We start from the raw sequence: 24,298 nt of genomic DNA, 5'->3' as shown, positions 1-24,298 counted from the left end.
CATAAGACTTTAGTGTGGTTTTGCTGTTTTATCTGAAAGACTAACACCAAATTTCTGCTTTCAGTTACAGTGATGTAATTATGCTATCTTATTATTTTTGTTCTGTGCGGTGGTGTTTCCTTGTGTCTTACCTTGATCTCTTGTCACGTCCTTTACTGAAGATTTCTGAATCTCTTTTATGTATTAAATACTTATTTCTTGACTACCACTCAGTGCTATGGCTATTTTAACCTCTCCATTTCAGGTAGCTGGTTCACAGTAGCAGCTCAAATCTGTTTGCTGTTTTTCCTTTTAAGAGTTGATGGCCTCAGCCCAAGTCCCTGGGCACAGCCACAAAGGAGAAGCTGATGGGTAACCATCCCTGTGCTAACTACCTTCTACTGTCAAGCTCAGCACAGAGGGCAAAGATTTAAAGCCACAGGGACTGAATAGTCTTGGACCTAACATGGGCAAAAGTATCCTGTTGACCAGGATGCGAGCTGGGCCACAAAAATACAAATATCTGAGACACAGTATATAGTGTCTGGCAGGGATTTCTTCCGGCTTTGTGCCCTTCCAGTCCTGTTAGTCCCTAGGCTGTTGCATGGCGCAGTCTGCCAGCACTGGGGGCCTGTCTGTGTACCAGCACCTCACTTTCTCTATGGGAAAAAACGCTGCCCGGGCTCTCCAGGAGAGTGGAAGGCTGTCTGCTTCCTCCTACTGCATGTTTCAGGGAGCAGTTTGAACAGACCACGAAGGAGGAATCCTTCTCTTTGTGGGCAAGCCCCCTCTGCGGGCCTGCTGCAGGTCTTCAGGCCAGCAACAAGAGGCCGGCGACACGGCAAGGGGCTGCCCTGCTTGCCTACGCAGTTCAGCCACCCAGCAGCTCTGCCAAGACAGCAACTGCGGTCCTGTGCTTCTTCTCAGACCTCTTCTTCTTTGCTCAGTCTCCTCTTACACCCATCGCATAGACTTTCGTGGACAGGCTTTCTGAAAACCCTGCTGAAAGCAAACCACTCCATCAGACGTGGTTAGCTACCAGGTCCAAATAAGAAAAAACCTAGAGATGAACTCCTGGATTTGAGGCCACAAGAGCATGACTAATGTGAGCTTACAAACTCTGGCAGTGTGTGTGAGAGAGACTGTAAAATAATTGTTAATTCCACTGCTGTTAATAAGAACGCTCCCGTTTTATCTCACACGATTTGTCCTCTGTTTCCAAATGACTGCTAATCATTCTCCTCACAGCAGGCACTTTCCCAGCTCTGTGGACAGACCATCCCAAGTCACCTTTCGCTCCCTCCTCCATATTAATTCAGTCAGGAGAAGGCTGGTTCCTATCCTACAGCAACATTTGCACACGACAATATGCTTTTTGTCATCTTTGAAAGGATCAACAAAGCATAACAAACCTATCGTCCTGATTAGGTTTTACTAGTGAAAAAAGAATCCATTATAACATAACTCTTTAACTGAAAGGACAATATTCCTATAGAGACAGGTATTTAAACATGTCTTTCTTTTGGTCATCAATTATTAAGGCTTCCTGAGAGACAGGAGATGCTGAAAGCAATGTTTGTTTCACATCTGAATCCCCAATAAAGGGAATATACTAATGAAGCAGGTGGCTAAAGCTTCTCTTCTATGCTGTGAATAAGGGATCCAAATCTCTTACCTGCTTTTAGCATCTACATTTAACAGGCCAGAAAGCACCCACATCATAGGGCATAATACAAACCCAGGCTGGGGCAACATCCATCCTTGTAGGTTCTGAAGGCCCAACTAGACAAAGTCATTACCAATATTTATAGTCCAGTAGCACCTAAATCCCACCAGATGTGGAAAGCTCTCGATACCTACCAATTGGTTTCACAGTAAACCAGGGCTGAGGGTGCCGAGCGCCACCAGAGACAAGCCCTGAAGAAACACGTCACTGCTTCTTCTAGCCATCCAAGAGCATCTCACTGTCTTTGGATCTACGGCTAAATAAACTACTGCCAACTCAGTTCATAGGACCATTGCTTTAATGGTGTTGAAATCAGAGTAACTGAGTGGAGACCAGACAGCATCTCTCCCCTCAAGCAGCCCTGACGTGAGGCAATACAGCTAACTGGTTTTCCACAGTGGAATTCCCTGTTCTTTCTAGATGATACAAGCTGCCAGAGAGCCACGGGTGTAGGCTGTAGAATTTAAAGATGCAGAGCAGCGTTAGCAACACCAGCCCACAGAGCTCCCACCTCATCCCCGTGTCCTCGGCCACCCATTCCCACACCAACACTGCAGCCCTTACTGCCAACATGCATCTTTGCAGGGTCTGTGAACTCCAGCAGGGTTTAAAAAAAAAAAAAAATTGTAAAGGCCGCAAAGAAATTTTAAACATGACCAAATCCCATATCCAGTTCATAGCTCAGTCCCACTATCGAGTGGGCCAGCAACTTACACAGTTAAGATTCTGGCACAATACTCTCGCTGCCTCTTTAAAACAGTAGCTGCACTGCATCATTTTTATCTCCCTAAGTAGCTATCCCACTTTAGCTTTTTCAGAGGTCAGCTGCTATTCATCTGTGATAAGTACAGCTGATGTGGGAAGACAAATCCTTAATCCTATTTTGTGTGTCTGCTTTTATATGCACATCCACAGTTCTCCCACATCAATCCTTTGCCATACAAGAAAAGCCTTGTTTGCTGCTCCTGTTGCCTGTGCAGTATGTCAGATATTGAAAAAGACAACTTTGCCGTGACTGGCTTTTAATTCTTATGCGCATAATAGAGATGTTTAAAACTAACAGACATCATCTATTAAAACAGAAAGCAAGGAACTACATGAATTTGCACATCTGCTAAATGATTTGAGGAGTGCAATTACCATATGAGTTCACAGCCTCTGAGAAATACAGGAATCATGAATAGAATTTAAAAAAATTGGCTAAAGTTATATGCTTGTACATTTACTTGAGGAGTTTATTTCCCTTGGGTATATTTTCCTCAAGCCTTGCCCCATCCCCCCAAGATGAGAATTTCCTCAAAGCTTATCCCAGCGCAGATATTTCTGTCTTGCATTTGGGCTCTCACAGGTCTCATCAGCCCCCTCTGCAGAACCGTCCCCCAGCACTTCTAGCACACGCGTACAGAAATTAATCCCTACTTCTACCTCCTTTTAAATGACACTTAGCTTCTTAGGAGGAGAAAAAAAGAAACGAGAGGCAGCACAATGACACTTTCATGCTCTCTGCAAGCAATGATTAAGGGCAGTAGGAAAAAAAAAAAAAACCACACATAACGCAGGTATCTGGGGAGATAACAGGTATTTGCTACTGCATCAGTTTTGCGTTGCACAGCACTGCTTTGATAATCCTGAGGCTAGATAAGGCTGGGCTCTTCTGCCTATCAAATTTAATTCATTTTCCAACCCTTTTGGGGGGGAAAAAAAAAAAAAATCTATCCTCACTAAAACTGACCAGCCTGTGGGACCAAAATGAGTGTTGTAAATAGCAGGCAGAGATATTTAGGCCACTCGAGGAAAATAGAAAACCACAGTCCACACCCCAGCACATTCATCAGCCAAGTAAAGGCAAATTAAACCATTCATTCAACAATATGTGCGGGTTGCTGAGGCTTTATCTACACCTCCCTTACATAATAACCACTGCCTCAATAAGTGGGCACATTTTTCCCTAAATTAAAAGAAAAAGTTTGCCTTTGATGAAAGGAGGCGAGTTTGCTATACCTGAAAATGAAGTGCAACAACCAAATCAAAAGGTATTTTAACACCACAGATCTTGACCAAACAGTGAGTTTTTCAACATATAACGAAGAGTGGCTTGATTTTATTTACATACAGAGAAATCTGCCACCCCCTGCTTCCTTGAATGGCATTTTCCCTTTCCTTGTTGGACTGAAAAGAGAACTGAAGTATAAAATTAATACTATAAAGAATTATTTCAACAAGATAGTTAGTAAAAGGACTAAAACGTCTAACAATTATTTAAAAAGCAACATCAAAAAGTACATTAGGAGCAAATTCAGGTTCATGGAACGCTCTAGTTTGCAATATTGCTTATTCATTTTCTCCTGTAATGAAGAGGTGCACGTTTTTCTTGGACTGTAGCATCTGAGCTGTGCGATCTATGCCAACAACAGCAGCCAATTTCTGAGCATCATACTTAGAGTAGAGGACAGTACAGGTCCAAGTGGCATCCATTCCATTGTCTGTGGCCTTCATCATATTACAGATCTCACTGTAGAAGTGGGAATAGGTTGGTAACTCGTAGAAAATGAGGTTTCTAATGCCTTTTATTGTGTACCTGCAGTAGAAAAGACAAACAAATCACGTTTTGTCCTGCAAATTTCTACAAAACGTGCAAGTTACAATCAATCCTATCTCAGTTCTCCCAATTTCCATCAATATCAGTGCACATTAGAGTCATTAGCTCAACTTGACAAACTCTGCATCATGGACAGAAGACTAGATTTGCCACAGATGCAGAATTAAGAGCTCTAGTGCTGCCAGGCACTGGGACTTTCTCTAAAGTACTATCAGTTTCTACAGAATTCAGCCTCTTTGCCTTGGACTTTAACACAGCGAAGCCTGATCAGGTTGAGGCTTCTGAAACGTTTCATATCTGACAAAAGAATCTGCTAATAGAAAAAAAAAAAAAAGTTCCATTAGGAACTTTCAAACAGCTCCAGTCAGGCTGTAGCAAATTTTCCAAGTTTTATTGGCTTACCATATCATATTATGAAACTAATTCCATATCCTTTTTGAGATGTTATGTAATTATGGCGGCACAGATGAACACTAATAAAAGGCACAAGAAATTCCATTTTGCAGGATAGATTGTACTCTCCTGACATCAGTGGAACTTGGCAGTACTTATATTCCTGAATAAAGCCCTGAGCATATCAAAGCATTAGAAGCTCTGCAAGGGACTGCTGACAGTCTAAAAATAAATAAAGAAAGTAATCTAAAAAACTCTTACTTCAGTCAAAGTCCCCAGAAAGATCCAACTGGTTCAGAAAGCAATATAGCCCATCTATGACTAATACCAGATTCTACCTCCAAAACAGCACACATGCCTCTCAGAAGAGAGTTCAGCCCACAGTTCACCTTTTGTAGAAGTGGAAGCGCTCAGTGAGCAGTAAGAATTGCCTGTCTCCCTTAAGGAAGAAACGTCTTGCTCTGCAGATGCCAGCCTTCTTAGTGTATTCGCAGATGTGAACAAAATTCAACTCCTCTTTCTTGAAGTAATTTCGAAGACGTACGTAGTCAAAATATGATGGAACATATATGAGTGTGTGTGACATGATGGCATCACGGTACTCGGGCAAAACTTTGTCAATGAAGAACTGAAATCTGGGACAAGAATACACATATGTTTTATCCAGAATTTAACACTCAGCTTTCCAGTACTGATATGATCTCACCAAACAGAAATGTCAGACATGAGAGACCACTGAGCATTTTCTTGAGTATACTTTGGTACTTTAACTTCTTAGGATTTCTATGCTTGTACTAGATGAAAAGCAAAGGCTATATCGCTACTACAAAGATATGACAGACTGGTATTTCTTTCCCCAGTCTTTATTCTCCAGGGCCTTTCGCAAGAAGTTCGCATTCTCCTCCAACAGCACACACTTCCACCAGCGCCCAACCCACACCTGAAGACTAATGAGAGCACGCTTCTGTTCTGAGATCATGCTGGTCTTGTACTCAGCAGGAAGCAGTACGCTCAACTAGCTAAGCACATCTGAATTTGCAGTCATTGAGGCACAGAAGAAGAGTTTGCAACGCAGAGTACCTTGCATCTATTACAGAAGTTAAGTTGTCAGCTTCTAGCCTCCGGAAAACATGAGGAAGCTGTACTACAACATGGCTAATGGAGCCAACCTGTGGTATGTTTCGGACAGCTACCTGCAAGAAGAAAATAGGACACTTACGGAAGCAGTATTTAAAAGGCATCCACACGCTAGTCAGCTTTCAACTAGTGACTTATATCTTCAGGCAACACACAAGACTACTTTTAAAAAACAAAGCTATATTCACACATATACACATAACAAATCTGTTAAATGCACATGACCACTGCTTATGTCCTGCCTTTCATACACTTCAGATTGAAAACTCAAGTTTTCACTTCCTCTACTTCTCTCAGAAGCAACAAGTATTTTTGTTTCCTTTTTTTTCCATTAGGAAATAAAGGAAGCAAGAAAACTCTTCACTTAACAACAAAAATAAATAAAACAAGATAATTGACGTAAGCATGTAAAATTATGAACAAACAGAAACTGATTTCTGACACAAAGCTGTTACTCATGAAACAAACGGATCAAATAAGTACTGCTACAAAAAGAGTAGCTCTTTAAATTTTTGTCACAGCATCAGAGACTGTTGTGCATCATCACAGAGATTCAAACTGAAATACTTGGATAATGGAACCTGCTGGCACCCAGAAAGTGAAAGCTTTTGTACAACTGAAGATGGAACGCTTCCACGTGTTGGATTTTCTACTCCTCTCCCCCTCCATTACACCAGCATTCAAGCGATGGCCTGTATGTGAACTCACCTGCCCCGTGTAATTGAAGCAGTGCTTGCTGAAGATGGAGTTTATCTGGGGATTGTGAAGAGCACTGAAGAGCAGTGTCTGACGGTAGTACTTAGACCAGTTATTGAGATTCAGCATACGCACTCGGGAGAAGTCTACTCCATGGGAATCCAAAGGCAGGAGGTTGATGTGCTTCATCAGGTGCTACACAAATGAAAATACACCAGTACAGACTGATACCATTGTACCCACACTGCAAAAGCCTTGATTGCAGCATAAAAGTGGGCAGGGATGAGCAAGACAGCACAAAACATAACACAGTAGTGACCTCCCAAGACATGACTGGAATTAACTGACCACAGCAAGAGTAGTTTATGGTAGTTTTAAGTTCTGTGGAATAAAATCACATCTCTTTGGTCAGCCATTACAATACTATCTTAGCTTCCAATTTTCTCCCATAGGGCAAGTACACTGGGGCTTTTTGTTTGTTTATATTCAAGACTGCCTCAGGAACCTTGGGCCTATTCCCCTGAGAAAGCTTAAGTCCACTTCTCACTCCACTCAGGGAGAGTTTGGGTACAAGTGAAGAAATTCACTGCTTTTGGGCCTCAGTGATGTCTAGGCTGCTGTGTGGCAGGCACTTGCACCCAGAAGAAAAACAGGAAACAAGCTCCAGGACCTGTTCTTTGGATATCAAGCAGGCTCACATACCCTTCCTAGGACTCCCCAGGAAACAAGACACCTTCTGGACTCATTCAAGACCTACAATATCATCATGCTGTTAACTTGCCTTGCTCAGGTACGCTCAGGGGTGTTTTAATGTGAAAAGAAACCTTTAATCTGGTTAATAAACATTTTCAAAGAAGTCAAGATTTTACCCCATACTATCCAAATCCTAGAACTATATTGTCATTACGCATACAGAAAAGCTTTCATACTGTTTAAGTTAGGACATGACTAATGCTTATATCCCTCTATAGTCAATGGAGGCAAGCAGCAGCTCCCATTGCCTTCTGGGGGAGCCTGTATTAGGCTGTACAAATTTCTCACACGGCCGCAGTCTGACTGAGACTGGCAGACAACTGGCATATTTTCTCCCAGACGTGATTAAAGGAATCATCATTATCTCATCCTGCAAGATAACTAAAACTGTATAAAAAAAAAAAAATCTGATGAAATATGCCCCTAAAGCACCAAATACTAAGATTTACAGAGAATAGGTGCTTGAATACTACCAAAATCTGCAGGTAGATTATTCTTAGTATGAGAAAACATCAGGCTGAAGGGAGGGAAGGGAAACATATGTATCTGGAAGATAGCTAGCAAGAAAATACCAGTACTGTTCACTGCTAGAAAAAACGTACATCAGAATAACAAGATACAGTACAACATAAAAATAATACACATGCAAAAACCCACCAGAACATGCTCCCAATTCTGCATCAGGTAGATATCTGCTTGATCAATTATAAGAATTTCTATTGATGACAGAAAATCAAAATCTCTCTTCTTCTCCCCCTCTGCGCCAATAATAGTTCTCATACCAAGGGGAGAGGCAATGATGATATCTGATGAGTAAAATGGTGCATACAACCTCATACTCTTTTGAAGAATTGCAACCCCTGTCCAATAAAAGCCAACAACATTGTTTTAGTCAAGGTCAGTCACCAACTTATTTTCTTCCAGAGGCTTCTGTAAGAATAACTCCTACATTTCCTCTCCCTTCACACATACTAAAAGCTGAACAAAACCAATCTAGCCAAAACCCTTATTTTGCGCTGAAAATGTGCTCTCCCTTCCCCCTGTTCCCCCTAAACCCCATCCCCACATTATTGCATTTGACAAGCATTTGGCAGATTTTCACAAAGTTCAAACTCTTTCAGTAGCACTTTTTTCTAAATTGTTCATAGCCCAAACGATGTTTTTGAACTGAAACAGGTTTTTCTTGACTTTCGGCTGGGGGGTGGGTGCGGGGGTGGGGAGAAGAGGGTTGAAGATGTAAAAACAAACAAAAACAAACAAGAAAACTCCCAGAAATGATTAACTGTTCCACCCTGATTTCTGGGCTTCGATCTTTGCCATTATGTCCTGTAATAACTGTCATCTTAATCTGTCATGAAAGATTCAGTGAAGATCTCTTGAAAATAGAATGCTTTCGTTCACAGGGCCACAAGAGTCATTACTAAAATGCAAAGGAAAAGGTTCTTGACATTACAAAGACTGAAAGCATAAGATCTTGCACTCTCTCAGGAAACGTGATGCCAGGAAACGTATTGCTTCTCATGCAGAATGATACAGTACGTAGGTCAAACTGGCTTGCGTGTCATATCTTATGCTAAAGAAAAAAAGAAAAAGAAAGGAAGCAAACAAGTTCATTACCTCTGCCACGATTGCACGGCAGCATTGCTGGAACGCAGAGTTTTCTAATTTTAAAATCCAGATGGTTGGGATCATATGCGAACCATCCACTGCAATCTGCCCAGCATAGGTGTGTTTACCTTCCCTCCACTGTCTGTGCAGAGCAAAGCTAGCATGGGCACAATTGAAGGTACTTTCAAGAATTTCACGCAGACATCAATAGCGACGTCTCCTGCTATTTTATTTAATCCAATGATAAAAATTTTAAGAAATTGTCACAACTGGCTCAATCTCCAAGAAGAAGATACCACTGGTTGCAGAACATGTCAGCATATACAGAATTTAAATTTAACATCAAGTTCTTTTTTTTTTTTTTGGTTTAAGAATGTGAAAGGGTGACTTTAGTAATGCATAATAAATGCACTTTAAATTAGATTTTTTCTGCTGAAGTAACAGGTGTGAGGCACAATAAGAAAGAATAATTCTACTGCTTCTATGACTTGCTTTTGCAAGCAACAGCACTAAAAGTTTCTTCAAGCACTTCTTCACACCTAGCAAATGGATCAAGCAGATTGTAGTATGGGAAGGGATTGAAAGGAAAGTTATTCTGCTACAGGAAGTAAGATGGTCTCAGCAAGACAGATATTCACTGGGAAAGGAAGAAAGACCGAGTAGAAACTGCTTGCATTCTCCACTATATCATTAAATCTCTTGCAATGCCAATTTATCTTTCAAGGGGCAATAATTTCAAGAGCCTCTTATCCGTCAAGAGAAGTTGGAAAAACTGCCTACTCATCTTGGCAGCTCCAGCGACAAAGGCACTAGCTAATTCTCTGCATACTGAGTTACCAAACCAGCATGAAATTATAATAGTATGAAAAAGTCTTAAATTTGCTACTCATTCAGCAGTCCTAGTTGTTGGTTATCCCTCTGCATCTATGAAAACCATGGGCAATACAGTAGAAAATTGCTTTGCTCGGTACCAAACTTCAGATTTTGTTCCAGTTTTTACTGATTACGTGATACATTGTGAACAAACTCATTTGACCTGAAAGTTTTTTTTTTAAATAACGTAAAAGTTTTTTTGCATAATCAAGACTATCCTGTTTAAAATGAGATGTGGGCAGTCCTGCCACCATAAAGCAATCACTGGATTTTTAAGTGACCCTTGATGTGAAAAATCATTACTTCCCCATTTCCTCTTAAGTTTTGGCAAGGCAGGGAATATTTTCAGAAATATCCAAGCTGCCAATCCAAAAAAGGCATAAATACTTCAGAACGTAGAGTCTGACTGGAACTTCCAGCCCTGATGGCTTTCAGCCATTCAGGAAAAACTAGTTTAGACTACCTCTGGCTTCTTTACAAGTGAAAGACGATTTGTTTAGTAGTCATTACCAATTCTGAAATGGTCATCAATGTTGCCAGCAAAGACAGCTTCATAATCTTCAGGTCTCTTCAGGTTGGGAGGCCTCTCTTCTGGGTCAGAACCAAACTCCCCTTTGAAGCGCTTTTTATTACTTACATCTATTTTTCTTTCACTGTTCACTTCAAGAAGACTGATGAAAATGTGCACAATACGCAAAGCACATTCCCGGAAGGGCACCAGCATCAGTACCTGTGCAGACCAACACAGCAGAACAGCACATAAAATACAAACATCCACATTTGACTACATTAAGTAATTATTTTGACTCAGACCTGCCCCTGCTGGGCCTCCTGACAATCAAAAGGAAATAACAGTTTCCTTCCCTCCAAAAAAAATCACCAGCTGGCTATGCCTACGTGACAAAAACCTGATCCGACAGACGGATCTGTGCCATACAGCCAAGGCATGCATTTTATTTTGGAACAGGCCCCTAGCTTCCGACTCCCTCACGGTGTGCCTCCAATAAGCTTCTCGGAGGAAAGGCAGACAGCAGAGTCCAAGGGGAAGCAGAACAAACGAAATCAGGACGTTCAGCAAGGAGGGAGAACGCACTGAGATGCCAAACGTGCAGGAACACCTACTTGCAAGCAGCTCAGCCCGGTTCTCGGGCTCACACATAGGGAGCCATTACCCAGAATTTACAACTAAGCATCTCCTGCTGTGCTCCCCCCATAAACAAGAGCGAGCACTGTCAGTCACCCAGCTCTATTAGCTTCCACAATACACGGGCAAGGGCAAAGTTTGGCTCCTGAAGGTGTAGCAATAGCTATTCAAATTACAAAGTGCTTTGTGGAGACTAACTAGGGAGTTAACACAGAAACAAAACACGAGCATTTGCCAGAGGCGCAGGAAATAGCGAAACCAAACTTTTAAACTGTTCGACAAGTAACTTGGCACTACCTGTGTCAGGCTAGCCCAGATTGAATCTGCCTGGCTATCAATGAGAGGATACTGTGGATTAATGACATACTCCATCAAAATGGTGCTTTCGGCTTGGTGTGAGGCCCCTGCCATTAACTGTGATAAGTGGCCTTGTCAATGGGACTGGATCCCCAAAGGCACCCCAGGCATAGAGAGATCTTTTCTGGCACAGCTGTCATCACGCAATAACTGCGAAGGACAGTCTCCCAGCAAGTGATGCTGCACTAGAAAGGAGTGCCTGGAGCAAAGCATGACTTGTTGGGATAAAGGGAAAGTTGGAGGAACTAGCCAAGCTTTGGTAGAAGGAAAGTGGCCGTGCAAACCAGTCCTTACAAGCGCATAATGACAAAAAAAACCCACAAACTTCTGGAGCATCCTGCATTGGGTGATAGCCTCCACTACCTGCACTAACACTGAAGATGAATGTGGAGGCACTTTCAACACTGGTAGGTTTAGAAATGGAAGCAGGAAAAGGTAACATGTCAGTCTCTAACAATACAAGGATAAGGAAAAAGGTGAGCTGTCAGCTTGGCTTAACACAGAAACAGGCTGACTGGTAAACTTACGCTCACTACTTTACTACTTCTAACAGAGTATTTGCCCCGGCCTATCGCAGACAACTTCCAGGCACGACCAAGGGATATGTAAAGGCGCATGCCTGGGAACATGCCACATGACACAGCAGCAATGGAAATATTTCACATTAAATCACCGGGATGTTTACCTGGCCTCACCAAACACGCGGACAGGGGGAAATCACATAGACTAAGTTCTCTTACCTTAGGTCTAGTGAGCCCTTGATCTCTGTAGTCATCATTGTCAATCCTTGGCTTTTGGTCCCTCCGTTTAGCATTATTGGTAAGCACCTGGGCATTTGCCTTCAGGACATGGTTCAGTGCATGCAGGCAATAAGCAAGCCGGATTTCTTCTCCGTTTGTTAAAGCAGTTCTTTCTGGATAGAACAAGTCCCTGTATGTATTCATGATACAGAAGAGTTCTCTTTGTAGTGGAGTAAAACAGAGATCACTTGGTTTGTTCAGTGAGGAGAGGAATTGTTTGTTCACTTTCGGCCAAGTGACTTCTAAAGGCTTGTGAAGATGAAGCTGTTTCACGTCAAGTTCTTTATCTGGTTTTAAGGTTTTATGTTTCTCCAAAACGGAAGAAAAAGTTACCTGGCCCAGCCTTGGCCACTGAAAGAAAAGAAGAGTCAAACCTACCAAACTTAGTACAGTTAGGCGCACACTGCTACTGCTGGCAATTTATTAAAGCTCATGAAGTTTGAGACATTATCTTTTCATAATGCAAGTTGAAATCATTCTTTCACTATGCAATTTCTTTTCTTTAATATCTACCAAGGAAAATGACAATAAAATTGAGTGAGGTGGCAATCACAGTGCTCATTTTACAGATGAGAAAATAAAGGAAGAGGAAGGATGTCATTTCTGCCCAACGCTAGCTGGCAAATCAGTGGCACAAAACAGGGACAAGACAAGAACCAGGAGCACGGCTCTGCTTATAGATCAACCACCCTGAGGTAGGTACTTTATTTAAAGAAAAAAATTCTTTAGGGACTAAACCCAGAAGTTAAGAATCAGTTGCCAAATGCCAGTCTAGCTAGAGTATGTTTAACTTCCAGGGTGAAAACTGTAGCAGGGGAGAACGCTAAATGCTTTAAGCCTCTTGCCTTATAACTTGTCCCAGTCTATTTCTGTAAAGTGGTTACACCAAGCTAACCAAAGATATATAGTATATCGCGTCAGGTGACACTGGTGTCTTTGGCTACCCTGTTCCAGGAGAGGGGAAATAAATAAATAAATAGAAATTGCAGCTTGCTTTTTGACTGACTAACTATTGGATACCTGCCAATGAATGTCACTCAGCGTGTACGGCTGACCAGAACGAACGCAAGGCAAACCTCCAAAACAAAATCAGACATGAAAAAGTTGGGAAGCAAAAATTGGTCTCAAAATTAGTGTTTGAAAAACAATATTCTTTCTCAAGCGATGAAACGCTTCCCTGGTACTGTAATTCACGCATTAATTCCAATATTAACAATTTAATAGTGGAATTCGCCTTCACCTGCTTGTAAACGTATACAAAGATATAGCCATCCTGAAACAAAAAGATTAAGCTGTATTGCAAGCATTTTTAACACTATACACGTTCACCTCACAGGTTCAGCACGTCCCTGGTATTATGCTGTTACCGCTCAAAGTGGCTTGTTTCCACCTCATGTCAAGACCAACACCCATGGTTTCAGGATTACAAATAAGTGTCTCGGATGTGTCACTTTATGCCTCCAGCTTAGTGCTAAGCAAAGAGGAAAACACTTCAGCAGCAACATAGTCTGACAAAACCTTGACAATTCCAATGCCAATAGCTAGTAACAATTAGGAATCTACTTTACTTACATAAGAAGAGCTATTTTAACCCCAGCATCTTTAGGAACTCTAGATAGCTACAGAACACTATTACCTTTGTTTGACTTGAAGATTTAGAAAGCGTTGACATTTTTTCTACTTCTTTTTCTTCCATTTCTTTGTCCATGTGTTGTTTAAATGGATCTATTTAAAACAAACAAACAAAAAATCCAGAACTATTGCAGCTAATACTAGAATTGAGCTTCAGAATGCATTTGTAAAAGACAAACAACTTCTCTCCTAGCCAACACCATTGTTAAAACTAGTTATTTCAAAGCACTTGGAGACAGAGTCAGGATGTCAAATTCTCTCTACAAAAGTAGAGATATAGATTTGACAGATTTGCCCCCTCCCCCTTTTTTTTTTTTTTCTCTCAAAAGAGGCACTTCTGGAAGTACTAGAACTTTCAATCACAAAATAAGTGTTGGACAGGAAAGCAGAATGAAGTAAGAAAGATTGTTTTAACAGTTTGTAGCGGAAACACTGTGGTAATTTTCTGTCTTAAGCTCAGACACTGATGAACATCAGTTAGTAGCTCCATCCTTTGCTAGTGAAATAGACTGTCAATAGTAGAGACCTTTGTGAGCTTAGCGTTGTTTTTAATTTTTAAGAAGTTCTGCCTAAGGCTTAGAAGCTTTGGCCAGGGATGTGAATACAGTTTGTAATAAAGCAGACAAAGATTAGGGGAGCTAGGGGAAGGTAGGCAGAAATTGCTAGAACTGAATAAAAGTCTGATTTATTTAATCAGCCTTTCTTTTTTGGAAAAGAAAGAGAAGACTGACATAGGCACGGAACTGTAAAATCACGTTATATTCAAAGACACTGGAATGCACAAGTCACGTGCAAAGCTTATTTAGAAAGCCATGCCCTGTGTATCGATTGCTACAAAGAGCTACACGCTGCACAAAGAAAAGCAACAAGAGAACACTAATGCCTGGTGCCTAGCCCACATGCAAGCTGTCCAGGCAGAAGTCAAGACATTTGCTAATCATTATACTGCTGAGAATATCTTTCTAGGAATGCAAATAAATGAGATACCATTTAATTATAAAAAAGGGTCTCTCCTCAGTAAGTTTTACTGAGGCCAGCATCGGTCAGATAAAGTAAAAGGAATAATGTGAAGCATTTTAGGAATTCTAGCGACCCCAGGATGACGGTAGAAATTTATCACCTCTCTGCTATTTTAGGTGACTCACTTTCTGTAACAGATTACAAAGCCACTTGCAAGCTACACGAACCCCCTGAAAAGTAGTGCATCCTTTATAGGCTGAACAAAGCTGTTATAACTTTTAGCATGCATTTGGAGAGCTGTGGTTCTCATTAAAATGCAATACCAATAGCATAAGTAATATTCTCATGGTAACAAGAATGAGCTGTTTTTTCTATCACATGGCCCTTTGATGCTTCCACACATTGCATGTATCAGCTAGGCTGCTTCCCAGATCTAATGTCAGCTGCTGCTCCAGGATGACAAGCCAGCATCACTAGGGATGCTACAAACATTCCTCTCTTTCAAACTATGCCATCTGATATTAAAACCCCAGAGCATAAAATATGAATAGAAGCTCTGTAAGTGCCAGTGTGGGGTGCATCACTGAAAGATCACACCCCAGAGCGCACAGCTATTTGTACAACACATGAGGGGACAACTCCAACACTGGGGCTCAGACTGCCCCCATGAGCACACAGCAGTGCTCAGTGAGATTCTGAGCTACATCCTTAAGGGATACCGCACAGATGCTTTAGCAGTACTTCATGACTTTCTGCTCCTGGTGTGGTAAGATTCCTCTGCACAACCCTCCTAATTCAGAAGGGGACTCAAACATTCATCTTAATTACTGTGGCCGCCCAAGCTTCCCAGAATCTCTCCTCTAACTCCATCCAGTTGTGAAGGATGCCCTCCCTCACAGGTCAGCCTTGTGACCATCTACTGCACTGTCTGCACCAAGAATATCTTCCACAGCCAAGCACAGGCTTGCAGGACCCTTTATAACACCAGTTTTAGCCAGTACTAAAACATAGAACAGTAATAACCCTCTTGCCCCACGTTTCCAGTTCCTGAGATTTCAGCTTTAAAAGGCATAACATGAACCATGCACCGATCCCTGCCAATGGGGGCTATGGAAAACAAGTGGTTCAGCTTCGGTCTGTAAGGGGCTAATGCAATACCCACTGCATTAACTTTAAGTGTCCCTTATTTAACTGGCTCACATGCAGGCAATACAATGAATAATGTATCAGAAGCTATACAGCATATCATGAGGAGGGTTGACGATTTATACATGTTTACAGATGCTCCTCTAGAGGAAGATCACCACACAGAAATACACTGTGTTTTACCTTCTGAAAAGGCTTGTGAAGTACTGCTCCTTCTCTCATCTGCGTTGTAATCTCCACTCTCCTCTTCCATGAAATTGGTTTCCAAGCTAAATTCAGATTCGTGTTTCGCATCAGTAAACTCCTCAATTACTCCATGACTGAGGTCACAAGAGGTATCTGCACCATCAGCCTGCTCCTCACCAAGCATCTGCTCTGCTGTATCTTTAGCTGGAAAGAGAAATGGGTTATATTCTCCTGGAACAGGAGTAACTCCTGGAAGAGTTACTATCTATAGCTACCTCTTGTTGGCTAGGTTGTTCGTTTTCAGTTACTAGATGTTTCTTCTCCAAATAATCTATCCAAAAACAAAAAAAATGGGCATTGCATTTTGCAGTAACAAAGACTTTTGACTCACCTGCCATGTATATGTTACATAGCTGCCAAAGACCCTAAGTAACTAAACACTATAAAAAGTTGACTCCTTTCTGCTACCATTTTTTCACAGACAGATGAGGCTGCCCCCTCGTAAAGAAGGGGTTTTCCTTTTAATTTAAATAGTCTTTCCCCTGCTACAAGGCAAACCTTTCCCTCCTCTCTGTGGCAGTAGTCAAACCAGATGCTGTGTGAGAGAACAGCTTGCGTTTCCCAGTGAGTGAGCGAGAACCCCTCGTATCCTGCTCCTTGTGGATTCCCCCTGTGCTGCTGCACAAACAACATCTGAGGGAGAAGCAGCAGGCTGTCTGCTGGAAAACGAGTAGAGCTGCCCTCTCCCCTGCTAAATCCTCTAGCAGCTGCTGCAAGAGGCACAGAGGCGCTGGAGCAACAGTCTCTCCAGGGCAGAACACCCAGCCAACAAGCCAGTCTAAACCAGGATCCTTGCTAAAACTGCTACTATTCAAACTCTCTATCTGAAACAATTTTTACCAAAGCATGGGAAAAGATAAACCACCTTCTTCCTTGTCTGGTATATCATTTTCATCTTCTTCACCACCTTCTGCTTCCCCAGTCTCCTGGGACCCTTCACTGTCCATTTCTGTCTCACTTTCCCCAGCTTCTTCTGATTCACTTTCATCCTCTTCTTCCTCACTCTCAGACTCAGGAGAAGTCTTCAGCGTAGCCAGTAGTTTGTGATACACCGAGGCCTGTTCAGGTTCAGTCTCCGAATCACTTTCTGCACTTGATTTATCAGAATTCTCAGACTGAAAATGAAAGCAGAAGTATAACAGCAACAACAGTAACAATCTATTAGCTGGCAGACAGCAAGCCAACACGCTCGCCTCTAGCTCCCAGGTTAAGTTTTACCTTCTCCCATCCTGTCCTTATGTAGAGGCAATGGAGATTTTCAAAAATACTCCATTTTATGCAGCTGGTTATGCTGGACACCTCCATTCAGATTTTGAAAGCATCTTAGTAGACTCAGGCACATACACATTTCAAAAAAAATTACATAGGTAAATCTCCAATGTAGTTCTTAAGATCCTATTCAGTAAGTATTCTACATGTTCCTAATACCATAGTATTAAGATAAATAATCAAGTTATTAGCAAAAACAAAGCTTATGGGTGTCACAATTTTTGTTCCTTATAAAGATTAGTTTTTCATATCAATGAAGTATTGTCGGGAAACTTCTCTATGAACAAAAATTGTTTCTGAATGCAGAATCTGCCCCTCCCCCCTTATTTTTAAGAAATTCAGTTAATAGTTTTTCAAATACTGACTAAAGAGTAGGTAGTTCTGCACTGATTTAACACAGATCAGCACAAAATGTGGTTCTTTCAGTCTCAACTGAGTCAGTACACCTGATCTCTACAGTGTTTACTAAAGTGTTGCTGGATTTTCCTAAGAAAACCACACACACAGCAAGGATTGTAGAAGAACACACACACAGAGGAACACACCTACTGAACTAGCAACAGGAGACAGAGCATACTGAAAACGCTTCTGTCTTTCAAGGTCAGCAAAAGAGCCTTCAGTCCGCTGACATTCACCAGGGAGTTAGTGAGGTTTGGCTCAGCTGTAAAGATCTAAGCTCTAAATCAGCCAGACTCCAGTAGCCAATTCTGTCCCACGCTTGTACAAACCAGCACAACAGTGGATCAGTTCATAGCCAAAATTATAGTGAAGCCAGGAGTATAAGCAAAGCACTATTTACTTCTTCCTTTCTTAGTTCCTTTTATCCCAAAGTGAAAAAATTCAGTATATACAATATAAACACAAAAAAATGCTAAAAGAAACAAATGAACTGGAATAATTAATTTTTCCACACCAAGTGGAAGTCGCTCCACACCAACTTTGAAGTTGTTCAAAGTTCAATCAAGATCAATTAACAACTTCCAACTTGTTAATTAATCTGATGATAAATGAGGGTAATAAATCCTGACCTAAAATAAAGGTAAAGCACTGGCACTCTGAAGCAGCAAGCATTAACACATTTATTCGTTCAACGGAAAACCTGTTGCTCAACAGAGAACAAAACAATTCTTCCCTCAAGTCGTGCAACACTAAGGGGGTCTGTGTAACCACAGTTTATTAATTATATATTAATTAAGTTTAAAAACAACTTAAAAGCACAATTTACTTTTCACTATGACTAAGTAACATGCAAGAAAACCAAGATCAGCTGTGTTACTTCCTGCTTCTTCTGCCCTCTTATGGTATCACAGTTTTGACTTAGAACCTGCACAGAGCAACTAAGAACCACACAAAAAAATTAATTTTTTCTCCGAAAGGCAGGTTTCCGACATGTAACAGCTAAACCAGTCTGAATAACTTGTAAGATGAAATGCTAAATGTCTATTCTATTGTCAGTTCAGTGAAGTGAAAAGATGGAAGTGAGGAAGAAGCAAAAGTATATTACCAGTTCACAGATTTGAGTTGCTTCTGGTCTTCCAGAAATCCTGAAAAGAAAGCACTGAAATATCTTACTCTGTCAATGGTGTTATACATGGGAGAAAAAAGGAGGAGAAAGGGAATCACTGAGCTGTACAAGTCTTTGTGAAGTTAAAGGAAGCTTAAAACCACAGCTTCACCCCACCCCCACTAAGAAAACAAACTCAGCACTTGGTTACCCTCCCAGGTGATGGTACACCCTGCACTGTGAAGCCTAAGCACTCAAGTGTTATAACTGTTCAAGAAGCAAAACATTTTATATCCGTTTCTAGCTTTAATCAGAAGTCCAAGTGTTAAGAAGGATCCAGTTACACAGATAAAAATTGAAGAAGAGCTTCAGAAAGTAGGGAACTTCCTACAGCACACCCATCAGGGAGACTTGAACAAAAATTCCTCTATCCAGAAAGGTCAGGCCAGAGCTACCTGAAAGGAAGGGCAAGAGTAAAACTTTTAAAGGAGCACAGAAGTCAAGCAGGCTGCAAGAGATCTTGAGCTGAGGAAGAAGCGGGACCAGTCTAGCCTAGATAAGATGAATTTATGTTTGTAAGCAAGACTAAAGAAAGAAAGGGTCAACCTCAAAGCGCTCAGCTGTGATTATTCAACTGGACGAGACGTGAGTGAACCCAGCCAACAGTAGTTAAGGTCAGGTTTTATTAAGAGCAGCACTCTCGTCTGTTCTTAAGACTAACACGCCTCAACACTACTTGCCAAAAGAGTGCCTGCTGCTAAAGGCATACCACCTCAAACTCCGCAGGTAAGCTAACAATCTGTTTTCCTCACAGCCTTCTAAGGCTACCCCAGCAACAAATTCCATAAGAGTTAGTCTAAGCAGCTCATTCCTTACAAGTCTGCACGGGGGCTCGAAAGTATAAAGCCTTTTTTGATAGGCATGCATCCTGCAGATTTAGTCATGGCTCCTGTCACAGATTACCTTCAATACCGAATTTTCTCAGCATTTGCCAAATCAGAAAGGGCTGCAGAGCAACCAGTGGGAAAGCTAGAGCTTGAAGTGATTGACCCAAGGTTGAAACAGGAGTCTTAACTCACGCTTCTCCACTTTTTCACTTTCTATAGCACCTCTGGGCTACACAAGATGACTTTACAACATCCGTTTCAAAGAAATCTGACTCCCGATTTTCCTCCTTCCTTTACTCTTTCAAGCTCACGTGTGGCAGTGCCAAACGCAGCCAGCCCCGCAGGTGCAACTTCCTTTTCCCTCAGGAACTCAGAGGACGTTATCAGAGGCAGCGGTGACAGCCGGGCACGGCTTTGGAGCAGGAGTGCGGGGACAGAGAGGGGCTCCTGTAGCCCCGAGCCAGCGGCTCCGCTATACCACTAGGACAGTCGGGCCCAGCGGCGCGCAACCGGCCCCGCGCGGCGGACAGCAGCTACCGCAGCCGCACGACACTCCCGGGCAGTCCCCGCGGGGAAGGGGCAGCCCAGCGCGGGGCGGCCGTGCCCGCGGGAGGCCCCGGCCGCCGGAGGAGACCAGGGCTCGACCCGGGTGACAGCCGCGGGGCTGCCACAGGCCGCGCCGGCGGCCCGCGAGGCGGGCGGGGGCTCAGCGTCCCCCCCCCTCCCCCCCCAAAGCACTCACTTGTCGTAGAAAGGGTGCTCCTCCCCAAACTCCTTGAGGTGCCGCCTCTGCTTCTTGCTCAGGGTGCGGAGCAGCTCCCGCCCGCCGCGCCGCTTCCCCATGCCGCCGCCGCGCCGCTTTACGGCCCGCCCGTAAGGCGCTGCTGTCGCGCTGCCCTCTGCCGCGCGGCGGGGCGGGGCGGGGAGAGGAGCGGTGGTAGCCGGTACCGGTTTACCGGCACGGCTCGGCCCGGCAATCACCGCCGCCGCCGCCAACGACCACCCGCGAACCGGGGGTTGGCTTAACGGTTCGCAGTTTGTACTGCCTCCCCGGGGCCTTCCCCGCGGTGGGGAGAGGCGCGCCGGTCGGACCGCCGCGGCGTTTGCGCCTTGCACCGGCTCGGACCGTTTTCGGGAGCAAGAGAAAAACGTTCCGTACTCCCCCCCTCCCCCGAAAACGGAGTTACCCGTTTCCAGCCCAGCCAGAAACCACACTGACTTTTAAATTACTGAAGGCCGCAGATCAGGATGTTCTCACCGAACTGAACATCTTAAATACCCGCCTGTGCTAGCCTTTCTTCTTGCAAATAAGTTCCCAGGTCTTAGATTTCTTTACTAGGCCTGGGAGCAATTCCACCTACAATTTATTCTCTCGCACTTTCTCTAAGTCTCTGCAAGACAAAAGAGCTGCCATTATAGTCCCACACTGTGTGTGGGTGGGTGCCAATGAAGTATAATTAGGGTGGGCAGAATACATTTAGGACCTGCTGCTTTTCTCTTTGCACTGGCATTTAGTGCAGCTTAGAGCTATTGCACGTTACTAGCATAATATTTCTCCCTATATACTTTGGGGTTGAGACTGGACAAGCACAGGGGATTTGAGCAAACCAGGACTGCCCAAGGGCTCTAACTGCTGCTCTGGAAACAGCCATGAAGAGGAGGCTCTGAGCTTTATTCATATAAAGAAAACCCTTGTAATTCTCAGAGACGAATGCAACACTACTTAGACCTAGAAGAAGGAATAATCCAAACCCAGTCTAAAGTAATCTACTTAGCAAACGGAGGGAAACACTGCAAATGACATACATATGTACAAATTACTTGAGCTGGAGCGTCTTGCAAAACTGACCTATCGAGTGCAGCGTTGTTGTGAAAAGCACACGATTCCTGGGAAAATCCCAACCATAAGTCTAGAGGAGGAGGAAGGCCAAAGAGAAGTCCTTAATGCTCAAACTACCTTCATCTAAAAGGTAAAATCAAAAGAAGCTCCAAATGGCATCACGCTCAGTTCTAGATCCTCTCTTCTAACATCTTGCTGCTGAATCTCATTGAATGCTGCTGTGAGAGTAAAATGTAATTGTTTAGGGTGTACAAAGATACACACTTCTCCAGAAACCACTTTTTAATGTTCCAGATAAGAAACCCATTTCCTTGTTTTAAAGGAAAATATGAATTCATGTTTATAAACATGATTTTATTATGTTTATAAACATACATTTCATGTTTATAAAAACATGCTTATAGAAATTCTTTATAAAGAATTTAAACCCTTTTGTCTGTTTGACTTAGCAGAAACTGCTTTAGTCATTAGTGGTTAATGCATAAATAGGTTTTATGATGCAGGATACTGCATTCAGCTGACCCTTTTTCTCCTGCAAAATATTCAGAATAGGCTTCAGTTTGTATCTTGAAGAAAGGAGTATCAAAACTAAGTGAAAGCAAGCTAATTCCAAATATGAGGGAGGCATGGAATACTTTGGGGGAAAATGTTTATTTAGCAGCTGGCAATTTTATCTTCTAGCTAGTCTAACTTGACTTGAGGATATCCATGGATTTAACTGAAGCTAATAGGCATGTTAGCTGCAGTTTAGTTAAACAGAAGCCTCCGGGAGGAGTTAGAAGATGCAAGTTTCACGATACATCAATTTTCTTTAGCTATGAAAGAATCTTACGTTTTTGCCCACAGTTGTCAGCTTCTCTGTATTGCTAATACCACCGTTTCTAGGTCTGTCCACTAACTGAAATTAGTAAAGTTATCTGATCTTAAGATAACCCTTTTTGGTGTGGAGCTTGGTCTGGTGTGGTCTTAATCCACATCTACTAACCTAATTTACTAAGTAGCCCCCTAACAACTGTACTGACATACCTGAGTGGCGATCAAGCACGGCCCAGCAGGAGTCATTTCCTTAGTAGGCTTCTAAAAAGGCAATGTTGTTTAACAACATTGACAAAAATAACTTATTTCAGACTACTATTTTTGTTGTAGTTAGCAACCATGCTCTTTAAAAGGAAAACCATTGCCAGTACATCCTACCTCTGTGGAAGTGTGAGAAAGGAGGTTTTCTTCTCTTCAACTAAGGGCAACTTTGTGTGTTGCAACAATTGTTGCTTATTGGCTTTTACAATGTTGGCAGTTGGGAGACAGCAGAAAAAACGTGCGTATATGTTCAAAGCTGAACCATGGAGCTTTTGGGGGAATGAACTGGGCATTACTGTTAAGGTTGCGAGCCTGTGTATGCATATATGTATTAAAACAAAACAAAAAAAGAGAGAGGGGAAATTGGAGTTTACAGGAATTTAGTGGCGGTGGTGGTAAGGATATAGCTGTGATTTCAGTGCTGTTTGTGCAGTCTTTCATAAATTCTGGCTGTGATAATGGTTTGCACTACCGAGTTGAGGTTCATTCTGGTTTTTAATATTGCATTATTAATTAAAAATACATTAATCTTCCACTTTCATGGTGCTCAGAATGTCAGGACTTGCTTTTATGGTCATTTATTCACACTTCTTTAACAGTACTGGGGAAGTTTTTCTAACTGCTTGCAAGATTTGGCCCTGTAGCTTAGTATCTACTGCCCCCTATTTTTCTTCATCCTGACTTAAGTTTCAGCCTGCTTATAGTCCTGGGACCACTGCCTCCTTTCTGCTCTGACTCCTTCCTCCCTCCTCCTCGCCGCAGTGAGAAGGATCACGTTGGGGTAGGGTTTATTGCTTAGGATTAAGCTGTTTCCAGACTACTTAAAACTCTGTGCTGTAATTCACAGCTGTGCCTCAGAAGATGTGCTTCCCAGCAGATTAATACCTCAGCTTCTCACTGATCAGGTACAGGTGACAAAACAGCACTGACCTTAATACCGCCTGGGATTGAAGAACATGTAGGCCCTAGGTGTAGTAGTAATCCTTTTCTTAAATTAGATCAGTCTTCCTCACAGAACGCATTGCAACATCAAAAAATAATTTTTAAACGTCTCCAGCTTACAGGTTGGATGCAACAGATTCTTCTCAAGCCAGTCAGCAGAGTGATGATGCAATTACAGTCCTTTCTGCGCGCTAGCAGGACCCACGAGTTAACAGCTTAACCTCTGCAACCTGTCACAGCCTATCCTCTACGTTAGACAACTGCAGGTGCGCTAACAGACAAGCTCCATAGTGTGCTTCCCCTCCTGGCAGGATTAGGCAGCCCTTAGTGTCACATTTCAGTGTCAGGACATAGCTTTGTGAAGGTGTGTACCTCCAAGGCCTAAGTTATATGAAGTTCTTTACCTTTTTTTTGGTGTATGGTGTGAATTTCAAAATAACTGGAAATTTACCATTGGCGGTCCTGTACTTCCTCAGAAAGGTATTATTAAACTACTGTATTAAGGAGCTAATATGTATGCATTTCTGTACCTGATTGCAAAATTATGTTTAATACCATCTTTTGTTACCGCAAGTAACCTGAAATGAATCTATTTTACAAAGCTTTTCAGTAACACTTGATGACATAGACTACTGGCTTTTTATGGAAAAAAATAGTTCATATAGACAGGCTTACAGTGAATGCTACAAAGCAATAAGAAGACTTTATAAAGATAATTAACAACTAGTGA

At 42.4% G+C, this 24,298-nt stretch overlaps 1 protein-coding gene across 1 annotated transcript; it reads right to left on the bottom strand.

Annotated features, from left to right (window-relative positions):
• Window positions 1-2,706: 2,706 nt before the first annotated feature.
• UTP25 (UTP25 small subunit processome component) lies at window positions 2,707-20,844 on the bottom strand. The gene is made up of 12 exons (XM_068939731.1): window positions 20,452-20,844; window positions 18,823-18,862; window positions 16,915-17,164; window positions 15,987-16,193; window positions 13,702-13,790; window positions 12,006-12,416; window positions 10,275-10,494; window positions 7,941-8,143; window positions 6,543-6,725; window positions 5,778-5,890; window positions 5,087-5,332; window positions 2,707-4,283 (listed from the first exon to the last, which is right to left on the bottom strand). Exons 1-12 carry the CDS (start codon window positions 20,550-20,552, stop codon window positions 4,037-4,039), a joined length of 2,310 nt encoding a protein of 769 aa, XP_068795832.1. The 5' UTR covers window positions 20,553-20,844; the 3' UTR covers window positions 2,707-4,036.
• Between the last annotated feature and the right edge of the window lie 3,454 nt (window positions 20,845-24,298).

Source organism: Struthio camelus, chromosome 3 (assembly GCF_040807025.1).
Source record: "Struthio camelus isolate bStrCam1 chromosome 3, bStrCam1.hap1, whole genome shotgun sequence".
Taxonomy (NCBI): domain Eukaryota; kingdom Metazoa; phylum Chordata; class Aves; order Struthioniformes; family Struthionidae; genus Struthio; species Struthio camelus.
Note: the sequence above shows the minus strand (reverse complement) of the source record. Positions and strands in the feature narration are given on the sequence as shown.